This window comes from Silurus aristotelis, assembly GCF_946808225.1.
Source record: "Silurus aristotelis genome assembly, chromosome: 5".
Taxonomy (NCBI): domain Eukaryota; kingdom Metazoa; phylum Chordata; class Actinopteri; order Siluriformes; family Siluridae; genus Silurus; species Silurus aristotelis.
The window spans coordinates 2,821,006-2,843,271 of NC_139578.1; the positions used below are offsets into that span (position 1 = coordinate 2,821,006).

At 40.6% G+C, this 22,266-nt stretch overlaps 1 protein-coding gene across 1 annotated transcript in view; it reads right to left on the reverse strand.

Moving 5' to 3' along the window:
• epha4b (eph receptor A4b) overlaps nt 1-22,266 on the reverse strand; it is a 93,647-nt gene that overhangs the window by 58,479 nt on the left and 12,902 nt on the right. Inside the window, exons 2-3 of the mRNA XM_083541692.1 lie at nt 17,559-17,623; nt 10,249-10,909 (exon numbers count right to left, since the gene is read on the reverse strand). Coding sequence (XP_083397818.1) covers nt 10,249-10,909; nt 17,559-17,623 — 726 coding nt within the window. The remainder of the gene's footprint in view (nt 1-10,248; nt 10,910-17,558; nt 17,624-22,266) is intronic.

Below are 22,266 nucleotides of genomic sequence, written 5' to 3' on the forward strand. Positions count from 1 at the left end.
CATTAACGACTTCGCGCTAAACACACACGCTAATACAGTTTTGCAGCCGCCCAGCCTTCGAAGGCCAAGTCAGCGGCTTCGTCTCAGCCTTAATTATGGCCGAACGGACTACGAGTGTTAACGCAATTCTTCAGATTTTATGGTTAAACAGGAGGTGTTCTGGGATATGCTGGGGCATTAATGGGTATTGCTCTGGGGGAACATTTTCAAGCTAACACAACAAAACGGTCCATAGAGCGCCTGCCGGAGTTAGCGCTCACAGTTACTAGCGGGTGGCATTTGAGAGGGGTCGAGGTAATCAGCGCTAATCGTGATTGAGCACAACTTATTCAACTCAGAACATCCGGGCGACGTTTTCGCATCATTAATGCCACCCGCTAATTCTAACTGCTGACCTTTAGAGTGTTCCAAAATAGCAAAACTTGGCATTTTATATAGCATGACGCTGTATGCACAAGACTCCAAAAGAATCCATTATCCTTTTTTTTAGACTAATACTCTAGTACAGTTAATACTGGATTTATCATGATATAAAAAAAAAATTTTCCGCCTGGTCTCGTATCCTCCTGCAGCCAGAGCTATGAATTATTCAAAAAGATAAAAAAAAGAAAGAAAGAAAGACGGACCAGGACCGTGAGTCACTTGAACTCATTCATTTCCTGTCACTTTCCTTCCTTCCTCTTGCTATCCTGTATCTTCGTCTGCCTCGTTCGTTATCTTGCACCGTCCATCAGTTTCCCCTTTTCCACCGCTCCCGAAATCAATATCTATACGTAACGGCATCCAAAAAACATGATCAAAAAGACCAATGCGGAGAGGTCTTCCGCTCTAATTAGCGCAAAACAACGTAGACAACAAACATATAACCCATGCTAGCTTTAAACGTCGATCCGCCCTCACATGCTCAGCGATTAGCGGTAATTAGCTTTGCTGCCTCGCAAATGCCATGCGCTAATAAAAGCGAGCGCTAACTCCCGCAAGTTGAGCCGTTCATCGATTGAAAAACATGACGATGGATTTTAAAACCACCTGGTGACATTATCAAAAAAGTCTGCGCATTTTGTAGCTAGCGATCAAAAATGTAGATGCTAGGTCAGGCCTTGCATACATTTTAAAAGAATGTTGTTTTTTTCAGTCATATTTTCTCATAGGCTTCTCGAATATCTATGCAAACTTTTACTTCGGATCACTTCAGCGTTCATTATTCCTCTGGCTAAAGTGTTACTCTGAGCTAAACGGATGCTAAGCGCTTGAATAGCGTGACGTGACTAGCTGTTTTTAAGGGACTTCAATGCTGACGGGGTGAAAAGATTTTTCCGAAACCACGCAAAAAGATCTTGAGCTGTGCTAATAAATGATCTTTGACCAAAACCAGCTTATCTTCGTGAACAAAATGCCGTTTAGACACAATGGCGCCTCAGGAAAATGGAAAGTTTTGCATTATTAATACTGGGGGAGCCTTTTCAGCTCAAGAGATTTTTCTAGCTTAAGATCCCTTCACAGGTCAGTTAGGACATGGTACACATCTGGAATCAATGTTTGGCTAGTTTTTCTAGGTTTGTTAGCCACTGCTTTCAAAATCTTGCCCTGAAATAAACAGGAAGCGCGCTAGCTACGGCGGTTTACGGCTGCACGAATATCATGACATGCTAGCAAAATATAGCATATTTGACGTATATATTACTCCGCTAATATTGACCCCTTAAATAGATCAATATGAGCAAATCATTGCTTCATTCCTTTGTTTTATACAATGTGATGAATGATTAAGGGAGTTTGGCCTGTGTGTTACCTCATATTTATACCCCTATGAAACAGGAGGTCATGGTTGTAACATTTTTTATGCTCCTCTCAACGAGGTGTATTAGAAAATGTAAAATAGCAATAGGAACATATGTCTACTTGATAAATATATATATAATATATTAAATAAATATAGTGGATATTCTTACAGCAAATGAGACCAAATGTGGAATGGGATGTTCAAAAAAATCTTATGTTTAGGTGTAGACAAACTTTTGTCCCATAGTGTATACATATATTATATATATATGCTTTTTTGCTCTCTTCCTATAATCCATATCATTTCCACATCGCTGGTTACACTGACTTTTTTATTTTCCACTCTCTTGTTTTCATTCACTACAATTTCCTGTCCCTTTCTCTTTGCTTTGGGCAACTGTGCAATAAATAACGTCATTATTTAACATCCGCAAAACACACACACACACACACACAAACATGTTCGGATGCATCCAATTAAAATAAAATATGTACTAAACCTTTTACTCTCCCACTTCTCTCCGTCCATGGGGAATGCAGGAACCTATATTTGGCCGTGAGGTGTTTCAGAAGAACATCCATTTACAGGGATCCTTGGCCTTGTTTTTTTTTGTTTTTTTTTAACTCCCACCCCCTTTTTTTACTCTTTCCCTCGTGGGTTAGGAATAAGTCTACATAAAAAAAAAAAACGCATCCATTTTGGAAAAGGGGGGATGAGGAAAAGGACATGTTGGTTAAAAACGAGCAACAGCTGGGGCGGATGGAGCGAGCAGTCAGAACGATAGATTGATATTCAGTAAGCGTGTTCATTTTTTATTTTTTTTTTACCATCGAGACCCCCCCACGGAAACATCTGGCTCTTGGCCCACAACGCCCTGCTGCTTTGACAGAGCTGAAAAAGCCACCCTGCAGTCATCGGCGAGAGAGAGAGTGAAAAAGAGAGAGACATGAGGAAAAAAAAACGTGTCGCACTGGAATAATGTACTAGCTCAGGGAGCGTCTGACCTTCAAAAATCCTCCATTTAAATAAAAATATATTTATATATTTAAATCGGATGACTGCTCGGCCATTTCTTATGTCCGTGACACACATAGACACACACACACACACTTTCTACAGTACCTTCCAATTGAAGTATGACTTGCCAGATATGGAAGGAGACACCATTTCCCTGAAGGAAGCTAAAACGAGCTTTCTAATGAGGAAAATGTCTTTTACAGGATCGACGATTAACCTCGCCTTACATCCGTTTGCTTTACCTTCGGGCACATTCAGTTCTGTATATCACGATATTACAAATGAGAAAAGTTTGGAAGTCTTTTACGGTTTTTGAGACGCACGTGCATTGTTTCTATGTATGGGTCATTTAAAGGTATGAAGATTTCCTTTGACCAAACAAATCTAGAATTTCATTGAAAAGCCCTCCCTTAGCACGAAGAACAGCTTCAGCTCAAATACATTTGCTTGTAAAACATACCCATGCTGTTCTTCACTAGTTGGAGATTTCTCTCCTTGGAGAGGTGGAGAGTTCATCCCAGAGCAGTTCGATGGGATTTAACTGGGCAGTCGTGATAGATAATGCTCTTTGCTCTCCAAAAAACGCTTACTCAGTCCAGACAGAATTGAATGGTGTTGAAGTGTGTTGCCATGTTGGTCCTTTTCACCCCAAAACCATTAAGCTTCCACCTCCATGTTTGAGTTTGGAGGTGAGGGAGACTGCTAACATCTTCTGTCCTGGTCTTCACTTTCTTCCACTCATTCATTCTCATTCAAACTTGTGAGTTTTTGGCATTTAAAAAAAAATCCTGCATAATACACCTCAAAAAACATGGATTTCCTTGAAATTTAGAGCTTAGAAAACCATCAATTACTCCAATTCTGCCGAAGCCTTGAAATAAGTGTGTAAATTGTCTGATGGGCAGGTATGTCTAACAAGCAAGAATTAGAAAACTGATCTAAAAATCTTTCTTACACTCGAAGCACACACAAAGAGGAAGTTGAAGTGAAGTAGTTGAAGACACCGAGTGGCACCCACTTATGGATGAATGCCGAGAGAGTACAGGGCCATTACACTCCTATTCAGTATAACACACACACACACACACACATTCAGACAGCCGTCAGCTCCAGAGACTATTAGGTTCGCTGTTGAAGTGATTCGCTCAAGCTAATCTGATAAGTGGCCTTCAGTGTGGGGCACGTTTAGCTCCTTTCCGATATAGTGTGCGCACACACACACACACACACACACACACAGAATCACAGCAGTCTGTGATAATGGAGGAAGATGTTCCGCTAAGTCCACCTTTGTGGCAAAATATCGAACAGAACTTTTCACTATAAAGTACAAACACTACAATACACAGAACATTCACCAAAAGTTGACCTAAAGTTTTCATTTCCAGGAGTCGTTGATCCAAAGTGGTTAGGTTGTCGGCCTTCTGATCAGAAGGTTGTGAGTTCCAATCCCACCACCACTGGGCTTCCGCTGTTGGATCCTATGAGCAGCATGTCGCCTATAAGAGCGTATGCTAAATGTAAATCTCAATAGCAAAGGAGATTACGGGGATGTTAAGCCCCCACCCACAATCGAGGTTTGTGTTTGACTACTTCTGGCGCATTAGCAAAAACGTTGGCTTGGTACTGTGGTGGTCATGGCCGGAAAACTAACGTCGGTCTGGATTTTTTCGTAGCATGTTCTTGTTCTCAAGCTGGAAGATCATTTCGAAATCTGAAGTATGAGAGAGAAAGCGACAGAGAGAGAAAGATGGCAGGTGTCTGGGTTTTCCCAGGCTTCAGCGTATCCACATTGTAGCCGTAATTGTTTGTGGCGTATCCCGACAGCTTGAATGTCCCGTTTCAGCCCCCCCCATTAAAAAAAAAGAAGAATGTGCGAGAGAGAGAAAACTAACACCTCACAGTCCACACAGAAGAAAAACACAAAGGCGACAGAGCGATCTCCAGAAGATAAGTGTTATGACAGCAGAACTCGCTTTAATGGTTACATAATCCCCCGATGCTGCGAAAATCAGGGCCATGGCAGCAAATGATTATGCCGTGCTTTTGTAGTCTCAGCGAAGCAGAATGAGAGAGGTTACAGCAGCTTTTTGTTGTGTTGTGTAATTTGCTGCTTTAGAATGGCAACACTGTTGATTCGAGAGGCTGCAAATGATGATTAGTCGGAGCTCGTTTCGCCACAACACATGAGCTGATTACGGTCGACATTTACAATCGTTCGAAAATGTCAAAACAGGCGATGCTGAGAACATTGCAAGGGGAAAAAAAAAAAACACTTTTCCGTCCAACCCCAAATGATCTCTAATTGAAACGTAAAGATCTGCCAATCAGCAAAAGTTTTCCTCAACTCATGACAGTTACCATTGAAAAATAGGTTCCGCGTTACTTTCTTGAAGGGTCATCTACAATAATATCAGCAAATCATTTTCATCTGATGACATCAGATGAGAATCGGTTCCCCTTTTGAGTCTGGTTTCTCTCAACATTTCTTCCTCGTCCCATTTCCGAGCCCTAGGTGTGTTCACCTGGAATAAATGCACATCAATTTAAATATAGGTGAATTTTGTTCTAGAATTCGTACAGTCCAAATAAACCTGATTGGATTTTAATGCCTTGCAACCAAGACTGATCATGGGTACTGATTGACTGATTTGGATTTGTGAAAATGCCCATAGTTTCCAAAAGGTGTTCTACTAAGATCCATGTCCAGGCTTATACCTTAAAGTTCCATGTCGACCTAAATCCCTCTTAGGAAAATAGTCCCTTATGGTTCTAGGTAAATATATAGTTGAGGCATACAAGAATAGGCGTTTAGAAGGCTAGCATCACTTTGATGGTCAAGATCTACCTGTCTCTTTCAGGATCTGGCTAGAAGAAGACAAGGGGATGAACAAGTAACATTAAAAACGTCACTTTGAGCTAATCTTGTCATTTTATGACTAGACTACAGGCAACTCACATTTAGAAGGTCTTTACCTGTGTATCAGACCCTTGCGACTAACCAGAATTAAGCCAATCCAACAACTTGATTTGAATCCCTTTAAGGCTAAGTCTGCATCAATCTGGATAAAAAAATAAAATTAATCGCCACAGAGGATCATCCGTCTCCATACCCCTCTGTCCTTCCCAACTACCTGCATGTCTTCCCTCGCCACATCCATAATCCTCCTTCTTGGTCTTCCTCTTTTCCTCCTTTCTGGCGGGTCCATCCTCAGCATTGTCCTACCGATGTACCCCGTGTCCCTCCTCTGCACATGTCCATACCATCTCAATCTCACCTCCCTGACCTTGTCTCCAAAACGACCAAAATGCGCTGTCCCTCTAATAAACTCATTTCTAATCCTGTCCATCCTCGTCACTCCCAACGAAAAACCTCAACATCTTCAGCTCTGCTACCTGAAGCTCCACCTCCTGTCTTTTACTCAATGCCACTGTCTGTAAACCATACAACATCGCAGGTCTCACCATAGTCCTATAAACTTTCCCTTTCACTCTTGCAGATACCCTTCTATCACTCTTCTCTACCCACTCCACCCTGCCTGCACTCTTTTCTTCACTCGTCCACACTGAAACGTCTGAAAATGCTCACATCCCTGTACTGCGCATGAGCAAAAAGTAAGGCACTTCGACTTGCGCCATTTACACCTTGCGGGTATTTTCTTTCCGGCCCTTGCACCCCATAGCTGTCCAAACAGCTGAGCAATGTCCTGTCTTTAAATACAAACTCAACACTCTTTCTACTAACTCCTCTCTGTTTTGGCTGAAGAGTTTTTTTAGACACTGAACTATTTATACAAGCACGAGGATGTTTTTTTGATAGAGGCTACAAAAACACTTCTGCATAAGGCCTTCTGCCAAATGCTGTAAATGTAAATGTAATTATGCTCTCTTGTGGAATCCCGCTACAGGTAGCTGTGGCTTCATTGGGGTTTGTTCTCCCAAGGATAGGTCAAACACATTACTCTTTATAATGAAGTACAAGCTCAAAATGAAGCCTCGACCGTCCCGCCGTCTATTCTCGCTGCGGCAGAGATCCCATCACGTCTAACTCCTTGAACTTTTCTAATAGAAACAACCAGGAGAAAGTGAGAATGGATCACTGACCTGTGGACTGTGGGTTTTTATCAGATAGTGCCAAGCTGCTGTGCTGAAAGAGGTCCTGCTTTAATGAGCTCTCCACCAAGACAGCTGGTGTGCTGGAGCATGCTAATCTACTCTAGTCTAGGTTTGACATTCTGGCCTAAGATCAGCTTTTTTGGGACTGTAATTACATTCTAAGAAGGGCAAAGAACATAAAGGACAAGGAGCTGCAGTCATTGGCAACTTGCAAGCTACATCAATCTGGAAAATGCACTAAAAAAAAAGGCCAGGTCTTGTTTTTTGATGGATGACCAGCTGCACCATTCCAAAAACACAACAGCTATATTGAGACATATGGGCTACATGGCTGAGATGGTTTCTGGCCAGAATGGTATGTTATGATAGCTTTAGGATGTACATAGGCTGTAAAGAAACCCTTTGAAATTTGCAAGGACCACTATTCACATATAGATACCGGTGTGAGGTGGAGTTACTGTAGGGTTCACAGACGATTCCGGAAAGAATCAGACCTATGAAATGTACTTCTTATACATTATAATTAAAATTTCATGTCTCAATAAACTTTGTTCCAAACAAAATCAATATCTGTTTTATTAGAAAACTTCTACCAGAGTATTTCAGCCTTTGGATGTAGCCATCATTGTCACTCCTGAGTAAAGTGTGGGAAAGCAGGGTTACAAAATATATATCAGGCTTCTCCGATATGAATATTTTATACACGGAAAGATGCGAAAGTGTATGCGTCAGAGAAACTAGGTGGTACTTAAACCCACGTGTACATACAAGCCTAGCGCTCGGCATTCCGATCCTGGATCTTGCTGATTTCCAAATGAGCACTGGGGACTTGCTGCAAGTAGCCAAGTCTAATTGATTTTCATCACTTTCTATTATTTGTTTGTCTTAGTTTAATGAAAGCACTTAGCCATTTTTTTAAGCCACATCTTCCTGAAACCTTATAAATATTTAACGCCGAGCCAGACTGTCTCATCAAATAAGCAGTCCCTGACGCTCACAGCTGCCGGACGAGGAGGGAGTGACAATTACGGAAAGCCACAAGAAAGCCTTCCGGTGGGGGAAAAAAAATTAACCAAGAGCGGTAAGGTTACGAAAACAGCGCTGTGCAAAATGTCAACAATTAGACTGGGTGGCTGTTTCAGCCTAGCTAATGAGTCCATTAGCAGCTACTCTGTCTAAAGGACGCTAGTGGGGAAAAAAAGTGAGAAGCATTTCAGAGCATTCTCAAAGGGTTGACCTTTTGTTTGCCGAGCAAGCGGGATAACGAGGAACAAAAAAAGAGAAAAGGGTACTAATGGGTAAATCATCCAACTTTTATTTCCAGTCAGACCGCCTTGGTGGACGGAAAACTTCCAAAAGATTCTTCCAAAGACTGTTGATATTAATAGCACCTCGGCTACACAGCTGGACACAATTATGATCGAGCTAGCTCCGAAAAAACACAGTAAAGCAGACAAGATAATTGGGCTAATTTTAGTTCGCAACATACGAAGACTTCTCCCCACCAGTTCTTTCAAAAATAAACCTTTTTATCAGCGCTCGAACATTGTCCTTCGAGCATTTTTCCTCCCATGACACCTGTCCCCTGACTTCTAGCTAAAAAAAAAATTATAATAATCAGCATTGCTATTGGACAAGTTTACCCTCCGCTATGAAGAGGATTAGCAATTTTATTCCTGGTGATTTATCGAAGTCCAATAATCTTTCTTCAGCTCTATGAAGCCTCGAGCACAGCTGTCATCTTATTCCAAGTAACCTCACAGAGCTTTCGCAAATACCTACAAAGACGTCTGCTAAAGGATTGGCACATACTTTCGAAATACGCTGTAGGGCCCACGCAGTTGTGATCCCGCTTTGCATGGATCGTATGTCCACAAAGTGTGATAAACTTAAAGTCTGTTTTTCACCACACTTTGTTTTTTACCTCAGAAAATTGTCTGGAAATCAAGCATGTTCACTCTTTAGCCTGCATTATATATAGCTAGCTTCTAATATTAGTTAATAATTCATACATGTATCTAGATTTTAACTGGTGATGGGCTATAATGAGAAACAAACAAAAGTAATTGCAATTTAGACTAATGAATAGCATTAAGGAGAAAGACCTGGCAACCAGAAGCATTATTAGAGATTTGATTTCAAACTAGTATCAGTTAAAGCTGATGGTTGGTACCTGTTATGTGTGAGGGTTTTTCTATAACTCATAGTAGAGATCTGTTAGCAACAAACTAGCACATTTCTACTCCCAAACCTGAGAATGAATTCATTTGAAATGCTCTTCCTAAGAAAAAAAACCCCACAGAAAACTGCAAGCGACATGAACACTGCTAGTTCCTCAGGGAAACTCATGCTGCGTTCCCACCTTGGCCATTACTAAACCACATGAAGCCACTCGGCATGAATCAGACAATAAGATATCAATGCTGGTAAATCCATCTTCTTAAAACGCTTAGCTAGAGACCAACTAAATTCGAATCAAACAACTGTAATAATATTGTCTTTAACTGCAAGAATATGAACAGATGGATTTAGCGTTTCAGCAAATGCATTTAGAACGAAACCGGAAAGTCAAGCACACGACGTTCCCACTAGATGTCTGAATCTGGAGGGAAAAAAAAAGTGCCTGAGCAAAGGCTTTGAAGAAAGTTACATCTCAATAACGTCCTCTCTGCACCAGCAGGAATAGCGGCTTAGGATGAATAGGCATGACTCACTGATGACTTAAGCTTTTCTCACACATATATACAAACACACACACACACACACACACACACACACACACACACACACACACACACACACACACACACACACACACACACACACACACTAACCACTACGTAACAACTTCAAGTTGGACCAGAATTTTCCAATACGTTCTACATACGTCTTCTGCTCTGCTGAACAGGCAGCCAATGCTACACATGCTTTAAATTAAAAGGAACATGAACGAATGCGGCAAAGAGAAAACAAGCATAATCATTGATTACGGTAACGCATTCCATAATGATGGACTTTTAGCAGCACTTGAGGCAAAAAAGTAGCCGGTTTTGCAGACAAATAAGCTTAGACGATGACAAAAATCAGTATACAAAGCAATTCATTTGTTCCTTGATCAAAGAGTATAGATTCTTCGAAATTGTTTACCATTTACCTGACCTAGAAAATGTGTCAAAACCGTCTGACCAATCAAAATGTAATTAATTACCTGTGCTTGGAACTAGATTTGTGTGTAATATTCTATTTCTGCCAGAGAGGTCTCCAAATTGCACTGCAGGTCAGTAGCTTTGGCTAGCTAACATTTTCGAAGAATATATAATTAGGATACTCACGTTGGCAGTAGTCCTTGCCTTCCTCGAAGCCCGGCTTGCAGATACAGCGCCCGATGGGTACCAGCCACCCACCATCAGCGCTGCAGTACATTTTCGGAGACTCGAACTCCTCCGAATCGTTAACGCACGATCCACGCACCTCTACGAGCGCCGAGTCACCCCCTGTGACTGTGTCGGGGAAATGTGCCAGGTTGTGCACGGCTGCCGGGCACTTTTTATAGAAAACCCGCAGTGAGACCAGAGCGATGCATGCTCCAACATCCTGAAAGGCCAAGTAGAAGCCCTTTTTGTTCAGGTTGCTGATATCCCGAACCTCTGTGTTCAGTTTCATGACCCGGTCGCCGACGTCAGTCTGCGTGAAGCTCTCGTCGGCGGCGATCGTGTCGATCTTGACGTACTGGCTCTCCTTTATAAACCAGAGATTCTCGTTGTTGGACTCATGGTAGTACATATTGAAGGTCTCTTTGCAAGTCCCTGGGACTCCAGGAAGACTGTTGCAGTCACGCAGCGTGAACTTGATCTCGATGTAGATGCGTTGGGCTCCATGGCGGGCGATGTGGCGAGTGCGGAGCCAGTTGTTCTGGTTGGCCTCCATCACGTTGCACACTTGGTACGAGCGCATGGGCGTGTTGCGTTCGTCCATCACGCTGATCTCCTCCCACTGCAGGGAAACCAAGAAACCTTTTCGTTAGCAATTGTTGCGTTCGCAATGCAAAACCTTGTCAGTACCTTGTACCATCCAAAGAACCGTAGAAAATGTTTCCTAAGATTACTCTACTGGTGATTGATCTCAGGGTAGCTTTATAATCACATTCATTCTCCTGCCTTTAAATAACTGTGTGTTATCCTTTGGCCAGGAACTGGCCAAAAGCCAGCAATGTGGTGACACATTCCTAATTAGCCAACAAGCTGCATGTAACATTCTTCAAACACACTGTAAATGGCACACATCATGCTGATGCTGACCAGATGTTTGTGTGCTATATAGGTATGCTAAATAGTACTGTGGAAAAAAACGAAACCAGTGCTTAACCTCAGAAACCGAAAAGAAAACGTTTGCCTCTGTTAGTTTTTCAAATGACAGCTGCATTTTGTGGAAACAGGCATATTTTTTTCCCCTCCTGGGGAGCATAATGATGTCCTCAAAACGTCAGAAATGTCTGTCTAACTAAAAACTTTTAAAGCTCAGTACAAAAAATATAATCACCATTTTGGAAATATGTAAATGTTATGAGTTTACAATTATTATTTGTGTGTGTGTGTGTGTGTGTGTGTGTGTGTGTGTGTGTGTGTGTGTGTGTGTGTGTTAGTTGTTAGTATATGTGGGTCAGTCTATGCAAATATGTCTACATCTGCTTTCACTTGGGTGAGGTTCTGGACCCGAGGACACTTCTCACATGGGTAAGAAAACATCTCAATTTCTTCAAGAGAATGAAAATAAACTGAGCGGCAACAATCCCTTAAATGCCTGAGCCCGCTTTCCCCAAAAGATTCAGTTTTAGCCAAATAAAACCCAGATCCCAGGGTTTATTGATCTCGTTTTGCCACGGAGATACATTCGGAAAACCGCCGTCTCAGTTAAGAGCTTGAGCGATTCAACGTACTGTTTAATGAACTGTTGCCTGGTTAGACATCAAGCATTGGGCCGAAACATAAAAATCTCAGGGTTCTCGAATGTCTGTATCACTAAAGTTGACACTCTGAAGCTTTTTCCATTCTGGCTGAAGCTAGTCCAAGGAGAGGCATAACAATAAGGAGCTATTACAAGTTGATGGGACAAAAATCAACAATCAACAAAACTAATACTGGACCTTTTAATGAAATGTACCTGTGTTTTCTTCTAGTTAGCTATTGTAGTGCTTAGTTTTTTTGCTAGCAGGCTATTTACAGTATGTCTAAATATAACACAAAAAATACAATGCGCTGGATCAAGTGCTATTCTGTAAACTGTTAAATAATGATGGTGTTAACACGGCCCAATGCCAGTACAGTGTTATGGACTTAAAGGTCTATTGATCTAAATTCAATTCAGCTCTCACTCTCAATATCAGAACAATATACTGTACCCATAGTCCATTTCTAAAACATCTGCCTACTTTTCTCATGGGAGTCACACAAAATATATCAAACCAAACTTTCCAAACAAAGTCTAAAGCAAAACTATTTTGCAATTTTGCTCTGCTGAGTTGGACCCACGATTTGCAAAGCTGTTCCTCAAACTCGCCATGATACTACAGGCTATAAAGGCATGAATCCGAACGGGGCGTGGTTAAAATAGATCAACTAAGACACAAGGGTCAATTACAAGTATAGTGTGTGTTTGCTTAAGTTTATAGGCATACATTGCAGATCAATTCAAAGTTGCTACAGAAAGTCTTTCTGGAGTAAAAAAGAAAAAAAAAGAAAAGTGGACTGCTTTCCCCAGAGCGCAATGATTGTGACATTTGGAGAAATAATCATCCGGTGAAAAAGACAGGCTTTATGAGTTCCTGTTTATTTATTTTCAAAAGTTAGTCTGCACTCAACTTTTATATTTCCACTGGGAAGCCACTGTTGGGAGATAGAAAGTGTTTTACGAAGTGGTTGAAGTTTTTTTTTTTTTTTAAACAAGATTTGGTGCACATACGGACACATCCAAGGTTCAACACATAATAACTGTCATACCATATGATGAGCTGAGTCACCATATAAACGCCATGCAATTACCATAAACCGGCTAGCAATTGCCCGCATGCACAATGGCACATGCATGAGGTTAAAAGCATTCTGTTTAGACAGCAGCTAAAGGTAAGGTACGTTCTAGCGGCACTGCTGTCAGAAGGATAATGTGGGTGTCTGATTCCCTGTAGCCCTTGGCGTTTTTAGAAGAAAAGAAAAAGCCTTAACTTCACTCATCAGTCATTTTTCGGCATTGCTTGGCAACTTTGAAGAAGGGTAAACATGTCAGTTCTCTGGCTTAACAGAATTTCCAGCAGTAATTATCTGGTAGTTTAGGATCATTACTGTCTTTAAGACCACAAAAGAACATCTGTTTTTCTAAAGAAGGGGTTCCTTTTGAACAGCACATGATTAGGTTTACCTGTTTCCTGGCAGCCCGATGTGAACCTTCCCTGGTGGGTTCTAGACGCACGCACGCATCTAAAATGAACTTTGGAGCATCAAACCAAAGCCGGGCCTTCACATCTAGCCCTGGGCTAAGGGAATTGCGTCTGGCCTGCCAGGGTCAAGTGGCACATTTGAGCTGCTAAGGTAAATATTCACTGAAGCTAAGCAAACAACCATGGGAAACGGCTGCCTTTGCTCTAAAAGTAGGGCTGGCTGCCGAATGTCAAAGGTCAGCATGCTATCTCCATGCATGCCAGAGAAGGGGCAAGAGTGAAATTCCCAAAGCTCAGCAAGTGCTCACTTCAAGGGGTCCCTTCAGTGAGGGAACTTCTATCAGTAATTCATTCATTCATCCTTAGTAAACACTACGGTTCATGATAAATCCACCTATCCCAGGAATACTGGGTCCCCCACCAATTCATTCCAGATCATAATCCACCTCCCAGAAGGAACCAGAAGGAAGCCCATGTGGACAGTAACCCCAGATCAGGATCAAACTGATGCCCCCTGAGCTGTGAATTATCAACTCTACCCGCTGTACCGCTGTGCTGTACAATCTGGGTTAAACATTAATGCCAGATGGATACTTGTAGAAAAGCTCACTCAGTAGCACAACAACAAGTCTATCCTCAATGGTTACCTCCTGAGGGGTACAACAAAAAAGTTCGCTGAAAAATCTAGCAGTCCAAGACAGCTAAAACAAATCTTGCGCTTTGGATATCATTTAGAGCAAAACCGATCAAAACCATGACCTACGATGCAGCATGAGCAGCATTTGTCTGGATTTATATTTCTCTGAAGAAGCAGGTACACATTTTCAAAGCCTATAGCTTTGTTCCAAGTACAATTTCAGTTTTCGGAACCCTGACAAATTGTAAAAATGTCTTCGCAAAGATTTGTTTAGTGTACCCTTTAACTATAGTGCCTTTCAAACATGCAGCTTTGCCCATTAATGTTTTGGCATGTTACCAGTTCTATTAGCTGTGAAAGCAAGATGCATTTTGGACTAGGCTTGGTATTGTTCCTGGTAGAGCAAGATGACAAAACTGTATGATGTATTCCAGAAATTACCAGGAATATCCGTCTTGTCCATGTTTACTCTTCTACCAATAGAGGCAATTTAACCATTTGGCAAATTAACGACCAAAGATCCAAAACCTAGGGAACAGCTGGAGAAATTAGAATTTGAAACTAGTGTGAAACAGAATAACAAGTAAAATGAAAGAGGGAAGGATTCTCAATAACATCTGTATTAAAATCTTTCCAGAACATTTGCCACAAAATTGGAACCACACAACTTTGTAGCATTAAAATGTCATGCTACATAATATGAAACACTGCATATTAATGAGAATTGGTTACAATGTTTGGAATGTGATGTAGAGGTCGACTGCTAGTGTATTTTCCCGATAGCTAGGTTGGATCAAATTAGCTGCTTACCGATTTATAAACTAATTTTTTTTTTAATAGATACTGACTAATAAACAAACACTCCATGCAAAATAGAACTGAGCTTTAATACAAAAAAACAAACAAAAATAAACAGTACTGAATCATGGAATTGTGCTAAATGAAATAAATAGGAACAAAATTCAGTTGTAAACATAATTAAATTACAAATAATTAATAATACATTTACTATATCGCTCTCAGTGCAGCACACAGTCTCACGTGTAAAAACAAACAACAAATGGCATCAGTGATTCGCCTGTCGTAGAGCTTCTCAGCTGCTCCTGCAATGGACACCACCCTGAAAAACTATCTGTATGGATTTTTTAACTATAGATGCCAATAGTTTGCCAATAATCAACAAACCTGATGAATCAATCAAACTCTAATGTGATTTCCAATACTCCATATGGTGGATTTGAGTGTTGCAGATACCTCAGACACTAAGGGCACGATATTTTGCCCACCCAACTCTTTCCATGTGGCTAAGTTTGCAGCTAGAATGCATTGTTAGATACAGGTAAGATAATAGCCAAATCAAAATAGCCAACAAGGTATCTAAACCTGAAGGTCACAAGGTACCATAGTGGGCTGCAAACAAATTATAAAAACAAGCGTAGCTGTTGCCGTCCTCGACTTTATCAACGACTTTTCCTTTATACCATCTTGAAGCCGAAGGGACAATAAATATCTCAGCTCTCCTAGACAATCCTGAACTACTACACCAACCCTTCACAAACAGCCCTTTCTGAAGTAGTCTCCACATTACCGCCAGACTCTCATGCCTGCTAATCTCCTTAATGCAAATGGAGGGTGCTTTCCTGGTGGAACAGTAAGCACTAAAACCCACAAATCCTTCCTTACACTTCTACCATGCTCTCATTGTACACTTTTTTTTCCCCTTCCACGGCCATCTGACTCAACCATGCTGTGCGCTAAATGTCACTGTAGCTCTCGGCTCTTTTGGACATGGACGGCTGAATCAAATTTGCACCTAAATAATAGCCAGCTCGATGACAAGTACAGCATTATGTTCGCATTATGCAAGCCCGGATTTGGTCCCAAAAAACAGTCCTGATGCTGTATCGAAATCAGGATTTAATACCGGCCAAACATGGTGGGGGGGTGTAAATAAGTTGCTGCGTATTTGTCTGTTTGCGAAACAAGTACGGCGATCCGATCCAGCTTCTGGCTGCTCTGTGAAATCGTTAAAAACAGGCTGCTGTGAAATCCTGAAGATAGATTTCCTTTAAAGCCCAGTTTGACTTTCGTTAACTTGATTATTTTCAGCCCCGTGCCGGCGCGTCGTATGAAAGCGAGAGACGGAGCAGCTCTGCTCTCTTCTCCATATCCAGCGCTCTCTTTAACACACAAAGGATTAAGTAGTGATTTGAGAAATCGTATTCTCAGCTTCTTCACTAAACAAGAAACAAACTACAGGTACATCTGGCCATAACACTAAGCCTGGCCACCGCTAGAGCTGAAAATATAAGGTAAGCTACTTACACCCTGGCTGTCTTTGGAAAGCCTTGAGACGACCTTGACTCTCATACGTGCACATATGCCGCGGACGTGTACAAAACGTCCGAACACGGTTTCTACACAGTGCGCTTTTGACTCTCTCATAAATATTCATGAGCAGGTGGAACTCGACTTCCTGCTGGAGTTGATTTATTGATGGCATTGCCCATTCGTTGCGATGGGGAAAAAAAAAAAAAATCACACTTGTTCCCTTTTTTTTTTTGCCATTATAATGACAGCATTTGGACATAATCCAGTAGGGTTCCAGTTTTGAATGCTTTGCTAGGTTTGTAATCAAAGTTCATTTGAATTGCCTGCCTTTGGCTTCCTGGAATGTCAGTGTATTTTCTTCTATAGTGGGGGTCACCAACCTTTTAGAAACTGAGAGCTACTTCTTGGGTACCAATTAAAGGGCTGCCAGTTTGATATGCACAGTTTCCAGTTTGATCTGAAATAACAAATTTGCTCAATTGACCTTTTATTATATGTTATTATTAATAATTAATGATATTCATCTATGTGAAGACACTGACCATGTTAATGATTTCTCATAATAATTATCAACAATGATTTTACAACGTAGGAAACAGCTATTTTTAGAAAAGGCCCCCGGGCTACTCATGTGGTCCTCATGGGCACCATGTTGATGACCCCTGTTCTATAGGCTACACAGTTAACAATGAAAATCTCTTTCTATTGGCAGGCTCTAAACATTCAAACTAGCGTACCCAAGCTAGAACTATATGGACCTCACCATAAGATTTATGTAAATTTCTTTTCCAAATATCCAAATCCACATTAGGTCGGCATTTGCTGTTATAAATAACCTCCACTCTTCTAGGGAGATGTTTCACTAAATTTTTGAGAGATTCAGCCACAAGGGTGTTAGTAAAGCCCGGCACTGATAAGTTGCATTCGGCGTTCCAATTCATCCCAAAGGTGTTCAATAGGGTTGAGGTCAAAGCTCTATATCAGGCAATGCAAGATCTTCTACTCCAAACCATATAAAATATTTCTTCATAGAGCTGGCTTTGTGTGTACAGAGGCATGCTAGTACAAATTTGGGTCAAATAGTTCAATTGAAGGAAAAATCTAAAGATACCATGACTAAAGACATTCTATACAATTGTGTGGCTCTGACTTTGTGGTCACCAATGGGTTTCTACAGAGGGGCCACAATTGTTAGCATATAGGGTTAACGTTTATCAAGCTAATGATGTTTGATTGCTACTCACCCCTTCTGCTGGATACGCCTCCCATCCGAGGTCCCCCAGAGCGGACATCGAGTCCAGTAGCGTAACTACAGAGTGAAGAAAAAAATCAGGAAACAATTTAATACGATAATTCAATTTAAACTTGATGTCACTGGCATTGTGTTTGGCTTTTTTTTCTTCTTTTGTTTGTACTAAATTACAACCTGTAAAACACCATGTCAATATTAAATATACTTAAGACAGGAAAATCTCTTTTAAAGCTCTGGGGGTCTTTCAATAAAAAAAAAAACACTTGAGGACCGAACACTGTGGCATGCGCTCTAGATTGTAGCATCAACACTATTAAGGCAATCTGAAGCAGTTGAGGAGGTCAAGTAAGGAAACGTCTACAGGAATGTGTAAAGCGATAGAAAGTTCTTCTTTTAACACACACACCCTATTCTGTTTCCTGAGGCTATGAACTTTGTTTTCTCAGTCTGTTCTGCATTCCAGGGTAATTAAGGTCTTGGCACCGCACAGCATCAATTTTTCATTAGCTTCCATCTGCAGATGTTGCTGTCCACACTCAGGACCTGAGCAGATTTGAGTGAAAGATGCCAGAGAAGACAACGGCATATATAGACAAAAGAGTATGGAATGCTAGCACAAGTCAAGCTAAATTACATTTTCGTTCATACGTGCCATAAAGTAGGTACATGCTAATCGGCTATTAAGTTCAAATGATCGCAGTACAATGTGATTCTTTGGTTCCTTGTGTGGTGTCTTATGTGTTCACCACTTAAAATTAGTCTTTCTACTTTGAAGAAGTTACTACAGTAGAGTTAATGACAAGACAAACGATCATTTTTTTTATTATTAATGTGCCATGATTACAGGGTTGCCAGATTGAGCTGGTTTAATATGATTGCAACACCAAAATCTTGTTTTTATTACAAATTATCTAAGTGATAAAAGATTATATATATATACAGTGAGGAAAATAAGTATTTGAACACCCTGCTATTTTGCAAGTTCTCCCACTTAGAAATCATGGAGGGGTCTGAAATTGTCATCGTAGGTGCATGTCCACTGTGAGAGCCATAATCTCAAAAAAAAAATCCAGAAATCACAATGTATGATTTTTTTAACTATTTATTTGTATGATACAGCTGCAAATAAGTATTTGAACACCTGAGAAAGTCAATGTTAATATTTGGTACAGTAGCCTTTGTTTGCAATTACAGAGGTCAAATGTTTCCTGTAGTTTTTCACCAGGTTTGCACACACTGCAGGAGGGATTTTGGCCCACTCCTCCACACAGATCTTCTCTAGATCAGTCAGGTTTCTGGCCTGTCGCTGAGAAACACGGAATTTGAGCTCCCTCCATAGATTCTCTATTGGGTTTAGGTCTGGAGACTGGCTAGGCCACGCCAGAACCTTGATATGCTTCTTACAGAGCCACTCCTTGGTTATCCTGGCTGTGTGCTTCGGGTCATTGTCATGTTGGAAGACCCAGCCTCGACCCATCTTCAATGCTCTAACTGAGGGAAGGAGGTTGTTCCCCAAAATCTCGCTATACATGGCCCCGGTCATCCTCTCCTTAATACAGTGCAGTCGCCCTGTCCAATGTGCAGAAAAACACCCCCAAAGCATGATGCTACCACCCCCATGCTTCACAGTAGGGATGGTGTTCTTGGGATGGTACTCATCATTCTTCTTCCTCCAAACACGTTTAGTGGAATTATGACCCAAAAGTTCTATTTTGGTCTCATCTGACCACATGACTTTCTCCCATGACTCCTCTGGATCATCCAAATGGTCATTGGCAAACTTAAGACGTGCCTAGACATGTGCTGGTTTAAGCAGGGGAACCTTCCGTGCCATGCATGATTTCAAACCATGACGTCTGAGTGTATTACCAACAGTAACCTTGAAAACGGTGGTCCCAGCTCTTTTCAGGTCATTGACCAGCTCCTCCCATGTAGTTCTGGGCTGATTTCTCACCTTCCTTAGGATCATTGAGGCCCCACGAGGTGAGATCTTGCATGAAGCCCCAGTCCGAGGGAGATTGACAGTCATGTTTAGCTTCTTCCATTTTCTAATGATTGCTCCAACAGTGGACCTTTTTTCACCAAGCTGCTTGGCAATTTCCCCGTAGCCCTTTCCAGCCTTGTGGAGGTGTACAATTTTGTCTCTAGTGTCTTTGGACAGCTCTTTGGTCTTGGCCATGTTAGTAGTTGGATTCTTATTGATTGTATGGGGTGGACAGGTGTCTTTATGCAGCTAACAACCTCAAACAGGTGCAACTAATTTAGGATAATAAATGTAGTGGAGGTGGACATTTTAAAGGCAGACTAACAGGTCTTTGAGGGTCAGAATTCTAGCTGATAGACAGGTGTTCAAATACTTATTTGTAGCTGTATCATACAAATAAATAGTTTAAAAATAATATATTGTGATTTCTGGATTTTTTTTTTTAGATTATGTCTCTCACAGTGGACATGCACCTACGATGACAATTTCAGACTCCTCCATGATTTCTAAGTGGGAGAACTTGCAAAATAGCAGGGTGTTCAAATACTTATTTTCCTCACTGTATATATATATATATATATATATATATATATATATATATATATATATATATATATATATATATATATATTACAAAGTGGATAATGTCCACACAACCACAAATACTGAAATACTTGTTGAAAAATTGCACAACTTTAGGTTTATTTCAAGTATTTTGTGCGGTGTTTCAACTGTATTCAGTCTTGCTAAAACCTGGCAACCCTAATGAAAGCTAATAACTCAAATGATGTTGAATGCGTCTAAATCGTGTACATTGTAACCTATACTCTAAATATAAGGTCATGAATATAAATAGGTTCGACTTTAAAAACCACAATAATATAGTTTTTGAGTAGTTTTGATGAAAGATGGAAATTCTACCTACTAATCGTTACCTATAGCAATCGTCCTGCTCTAATCAAATCTATATATAAGCAACAAACATTGATGGGTTAGAATTTGAAAGAAATAATAAACGAGCACTGTCACATTTTTGGTTAATAGCTGCAAGATACAAGATTTTACAGGACATTGTTATTTATAGCAACCTATTTGTCCTGCTGTAACAGAGTTTGAGTTTGAATACTAATAATAATATAGTTTTTTATGAAAGACAAACACATTTATGGCCAAAAGTTTTAAAGTATTTTACAGGACATTTTTTTTCTATAGATTTAGTGCAACAACCAGATCGTATGCAACAAACTTATGGGGCAAAGTTTCAAGATATTTTAAATTCCAAGAACTAGATCACTTGCAGTCCTGTGTTTAAATAAAAAATCAATCGATATAAAGTAGCTCAGTTAAAAGACAAATGCCGGTGTGGTAACATATATTCCAGGTCACTAGTTTTGAGCTACTTTACAGGACATTGTTACCTATACAATACATGCAATCACTATATTATCCATGTATCGTATTCAGCTGTATTACTCGCTTTTTTCTAGTAACTGTTGTTTTCTAGGAAAGGCAGAACAAATCGATTGAGAACACAAGAAATGAGCACCGTTTAGACAAATATAGAGTTACCGAGGAAAGACAAGAACAAAAAAAAAAAAGGACAGAGTGGAGAAAACAAAGGGAACAAGTTGAGATTTTGATTTACGACACGCTGCCTCACAAAAGAGAGTCCGCATTTGTGTGTGTGGTGCCCCGGGTTTTGATTTATAACGACAGCGGCGTGTTTGTAAAAGATTAATGAACGGTGATTCATGTTTCATAAATAGTTTCCTCTGCACCGCCTGCAATTCTTCACCCGGCGAGACACGTGTTCACGCTCTGCCTATGTGTTGAGTATGATGAAAAGTGCTGGAAGCAGCCGGAGATAGAGTACGCTTCCTGAATGTGTAGCGAGTGTATGAACCCACGTTAACCCTTTAGCGCTCTGCTAATAAGTTACTGACAGACGTCGAAGCTTCAGGTGACGCTAATGCTTTTAGTCAGTAGATATAAAGGTTGATAGTTATTTCATAACTAACGTTAGCTAATGTCATTTAAATCATGTGGAATAGCTAGCTAGCGAATGGTTACCTTGGACTAACTATGGGGACGGGTTGCCAATATCGAAAAAGTACTTCTAAACCCTAGATAAGTACGTCCGGATGGCTGTTTCAGGTCAACTATTCATTCGCACCTTTAGCATTTGACATCATCACAAAGCAGCTTTGTAGAAATTCTGATGAAAATTTGAATTGAAACCTAGGAAGATATTGGCAAGGATAAACTCCCTGAGACCTCATGAAAGCTCAAGACTGGAACTTGTCCTCTTTTGTTTGACATCAGAATCTACTGGGAGTAGTATTAAGGGTGTTTTAAGTATGGTTCATCCTAAAAACCTTTTGACGAGGCAACATTGAGACCTAAACTGGAACTTGTCCTGGGATGATTCGAGAATTCTTTCTGGAATCATTCAAATATGAAGAGATTACACCAGTTATTAGGTCCAAATATGGATATTATCTAGTGAGCATACTGTGTCGTGTCAGTCATTTACAACACCAGAACATGAGTGAAAGGAGGTGCAAGAGAAGGGGGTCAAGATTAATCGAATCCTAACCTGCGAAAAAACAACAACCAGGGCCGAATATCTTCTTTCTACACACCGTCACATGACGACAGTATCCCAGTCTTTCAAAACGAGTAAATACAATCTTTAATTGTTCCTATTTACTCATTC